Below are 4,599 nucleotides of genomic sequence, written 5' to 3' on the forward strand. Positions count from 1 at the left end.
GTTGGGGGGGGGGGCGGGGCAGGGGAGGGGGCTACAGCCACCCCAGAAATCCCTGTAGCCCCCATAGCCACTCCTCCCAGCAGCACTGCTGCCACTGCCTGCTCTGCTCCTGCTTACAACACAGCCCCCCATCAAATCCCACCTGCCAGGAAGAGGCTGACATCTCTGTTGCCTGCCAGTGCTCCTGGGGCCTGTCTCCATGGAAATCTTGGCCTTGAGCTATCACAATACAGCTGCTGCTGGGGTCTCCATGCTGCTGGGGTCTCCATGCTGGGAAATGGGGTCCACTGCTGGTTGGATCTGGCCTGCAGGCCAGACTTTGCCTTCCCCTGCTTTAGGAAGTACTACATGACAGCACATGGTTATTTTTAGCAGCTACGTTGCCGTAGCGACACACTATAATGAAGTAGCACGTCACTACAACAACATAGCGTCGGTGTCACAAGTTGTGCCTGCCAGTGCTACATCACCATAGCAACGAGCTACTCTGCCATAACGTGTTGCTACAGCAATGTAGCGTTTTGTGTAGACACACTCAGCATAACTGTTTCTAGGATGGTGGTTAGATGTAATAGTGGCATGTAGCCAGTAAAAAGGACATGTGGAGAATGCTTCTGCACAGGTTCAAGTACTTGCTTCCTGAATGGGGTCTGGATGTTATTTGCAGTCAGTCAGAAAGAACAACATTTAGTTTATTCTGTTTTACACTGGAGGCTGAATGGCTTCAGAATTAAGACCTTCCCCACAGTCCTAGATTACAAGCAAGAGAGTTATAAAGTCTGGCCCAGTAGGTATCATTTCTGGATATTTACACTTTAGAACTTCATAGCAGCTTGTTCCATCCATTTTAAATCTAGATACATGCCATGTTTCATTTATTTAACTATAGAGAATTCCAGTTATTAGTTTTAGCTCATGATGGAAGAAATAACATCCTCTCTTCAGTTAGACAAGCATTTTACATAGCATTCAGTAGCTTCCAACAGTGCATAACTTATAGGAACTAGATCACCTCTGAATAGTGTACATAGAAGCTGTCACACAACCATCTGGTACTGTTGTTGCCCCTTGTATTGTACCTTGCAAGACACTAAAAGTGGCACCTCCATCCCTTGTGGGGCAGTGCTGCTACATAGATATAATAGGAAGGACCTGGATACATATTCTTGGCAATTGTATGGCAGGAGTAGGAAAAATGCAGACCATCCACACTAGGAGGTCTACTGGTTGTCATTCTGTGACAATGGGTTAAAATGTTGGTGTGAAACATGCAGTACCCTGACGCAGAATACTGGCAAAGGAGTATTGAGACACAAATAGATTATGTTTTAATTCCATTATTCATAATCAATGTATTTGTCCTGGCAGAAATGTTGTACATTAAATTTTACATTCCTGATAATAGAAAAAGACCTATTTATATCAGTGGGGATTTGTTTTTGAACAATTTATTCTTACATAATTGGTTGACAAAAGTTGGAAAGACTTGGTCAGCTTCTGCACAAGTGCCAATTAAATGTTAAAACAAACCCAGCCTTGATGCATTTTTAATAATGTTTCTGTTTGTGAATGCAGGCACCGTGACTTGGTTGGCTTATTCTTTTAATTTTTGTTTCTTTCCCTCTCTGGGCTTTAGACCCTGATAAGTTTTTCCAAAAACAGAGACAGCAGGTAGTGCTGCTGAAACTGTGGTATAGCTTCATCAAGGATCTCTGTATATTGTCTGGTATATATAGTCTAAAAATAGCAAATAATAGAAAGGGCTGTTGGCAGAGTCTCCATAACAGGAGGCATTATTATCTTTAGTGCATGAATAAAGCAACACCTTTAAAAATGTGTCTTTTTCTGAAGACATATGCAAAAGTGTTGTAATTAACTTCATTTCTAATGAGGATATTGTGTCCGTTTATGCAGCTACTGCAAGTACATTTCGTTTAGTGCTCTACAATCAACTCACAATAACTTTAGTACTGTAACTAGATGTTCCCTAATCGATTTTAATTATTAATGCATCCACTATGCACTAATAAAACATGCCTGTTCTCTTCACTGGGAAAAAAAAGCCAGTTTGCTACCTTGATAGTGACGCTCTCTGAATTAGGGTTGAATCCCAAATTCCCAGGGCATAAGTAGGGGGCGATGCCATGTAGGTAACACATACAGATAATGGAGAGGGAGGGAGGAGGAAAGATTTTTGTGTTTCCTCCCTAGTAACACCTATGGACTTCAGAAAACGCTTTCTCAGAAGGACACAGGCCCTTTTGAAAGTGACAGGAGTAGAGGAAGAGGGAAATAAATAATCCTGAGATGTTCTGTCTGTGGGACTAAGCATAATGGGGGAGGTCCCCAGTACTTCACAGGGTCTGGTCATGTTTTTGAAAATGAAGCCCTGTGACCATTCCCAGAGTTAGGTATGTGCAAATATTTGGAGGCCTAACTTTTTTCTGTGGGTAGAACTGGTATTTATATGAGGCACTGCCTGATTCTATGCACATCAAGCAAGAAATATACAAACTATATTAGGAGAGTCAGCATTTAAAATGTACTTGTGCTTAAGATCCTGTGACTGATTTGTTCTTGCAGCAATTCCATACCAGTATTTAAAACAGGGAATACAAAAGTCCATTCCGTGTTTTAATTGGTACAATACCAATGTCTTCATTGGGCTGTTAACACTGTTGTAACCTGCTTGATAAGAAAAGACTGGAATTGTCTCAGAATTAGAGCTTGTGCTTTTTATTGGTTTTTTACTTTTTCATAGCTGGAAGGGCACAATGTCTTCTCCACTCTGAGCTCCAGTGAGTATGAGCAGGTTCTGGAGATCATCCGCAAAGCCATCATTGCTACAGATCTTGCCCTGTACTTTGGAAACAGAAAACAGCTGGAAGAGTTGCATCAGACAGGAGCCTTAAACCTTAAAAATCAAGCACACAGGTAACAAAAACATTACTTCTTCAAGATTTTGCATTTGCAAATGACAACAAAGAAAAGCTCAGAATTTTCACCATGCATAGAGTGTCTTTTTCACATGTAGCAACCAATGACACTAAATGCTTGTGATCCAGATATCCAAAGTGTGCCTGTGCTTTACATATAAACTTATCACATTAATGTTTCATTGTCTTTCAAAATGCTTCTGTTGATGAATTCATAAAAGTCTTGCCTGCAAGGGGAAGCTAGTATGGAATGAAGGTGTGAATTTAGAGAACGCTAACTATTCTGCACTTCTTCTCCTATGTGGATATTTTTACCCTATACTCTGCATACCTTTGTACAGCTCAGTTTAATTCTCTTTGGAAATGGACTGACCAAAATTGCCCAAGTGTTTTTTGTTTGTTTAGGGGGTGTTTGTTTTTTGGACAATGCTGAGGTCACCAATAAGATTGCAGGTCACAGTAAGTTTCATAGTTTCATAGTTGGTAGGGTCGGAAGGGACCTAATCAGATCATCAAGTCCGACCCCCTGCCAGGGGTAGGAAAGAAAGAATGCCAGGGTCAAATGACTCTGGCTAGGTGAATGTCCAGCCTCCTTTTAAAGATCCCCAGGGTAGGAGCGAGCACCACTTCCCTTGGAAGTTGGTTCCAGATCTTAGCTGCCCTGACTGTGAAGTAGTGCCTTCTGATATCTAGCCTGAATCTATTCTCAGTCAACTTATGGCCATTATTCCTTGTTACTCCCAGTAGTGCTCGGGGGAACAGGGACTCTCCCACTGCCTGCTGGTCCCCCTTTACCAGTTTGTAGACAGCCACCAGATCCCCTCGCAGCCTTCTCTTGTGGAGGCTGAACAGGTTCAGGTCCCTTAGCTTCTCCTCATAGGGCCTACCCTGCTGCCCCCTGGTCATGCGAGTGGCCCTCCTCTGGACCCTGTTGAATATGTAGTTTTGAACATGTTTCTTCTTGGCGAGTAAAACTAGGGAAGAATATTTCATTTACACCTTTGTTAAATAAAAAACTGGGTGCTGCTGCTTCACCATGTTAAAATAATCTGTATCAGGTAGCATGGAACCTTGAGCAAAGAAATTAGAATGTGGCCCAGCAAAATTACAAAAAAGCAGACATACCTTTCACTAACTAAACTCAGAAATATATACTAAAACTATTTTTTCATTAATCTCTGAATTTCAGACTTCTCCAAAAATTTGGATAAACACAGAGATTTTTTTAAATTCTATATGAAAGAATGCAAAAACATTGAAAATTACCCTTTTTGTTACCCTGAAAGCTAGGTCAGGTGATCTTTTCTTACGGTGTGCGAAACAGGCCATATTCAATTTGGATTTGACCCAAATCGGGGACAGTGATTTGATTAGTTGATTCAGATCACTGTCCCCATTTGATTCGGCCGAATCTGAATCTGAAGATTTAGTACTGATTTGGTGAATCAGCGATTTGGCCATAGACACAGCTTTAAATGTTTTTTTTCTACATACCTTGAGGAACCAGACGTGACTCATGAATGTTGTGATGCTGGGACGGATGGAGCATCCCACAGGAGCACAAGGGTTTGCCTCCGCATGCTTGGCAGCGAACCCGGAAGTAGATCAGAAATACTTCTGGTCTACTTCCGGGTCCACCGCCAAGTGTGCTGCCCCCCCTGGC

General features: G+C 42.1%; 1 protein-coding gene across 2 annotated transcripts in view; it reads left to right on the forward strand.

The window, feature by feature from the left end:
* PDE10A (phosphodiesterase 10A) overlaps positions 1–4,599 on the forward strand; it is a 337,773-nt gene that overhangs the window by 307,714 nt on the left and 25,460 nt on the right. For both annotated transcript variants that reach the window (XM_025210028.1, XM_025210029.1), the window contains exon 18: positions 2,762–2,934. In XM_025210028.1, coding sequence (XP_025065813.1) covers positions 2,762–2,934 — 173 coding nt within the window. The remainder of the gene's footprint in view (positions 1–2,761; positions 2,935–4,599) is intronic.

The sequence above is a fragment of the Alligator sinensis genome, unplaced genomic scaffold, assembly GCF_000455745.1.
Source record: "Alligator sinensis unplaced genomic scaffold, ASM45574v1 scaffold832_4, whole genome shotgun sequence".
Lineage (NCBI taxonomy): Eukaryota > Metazoa > Chordata > Crocodylia > Alligatoridae > Alligator > Alligator sinensis.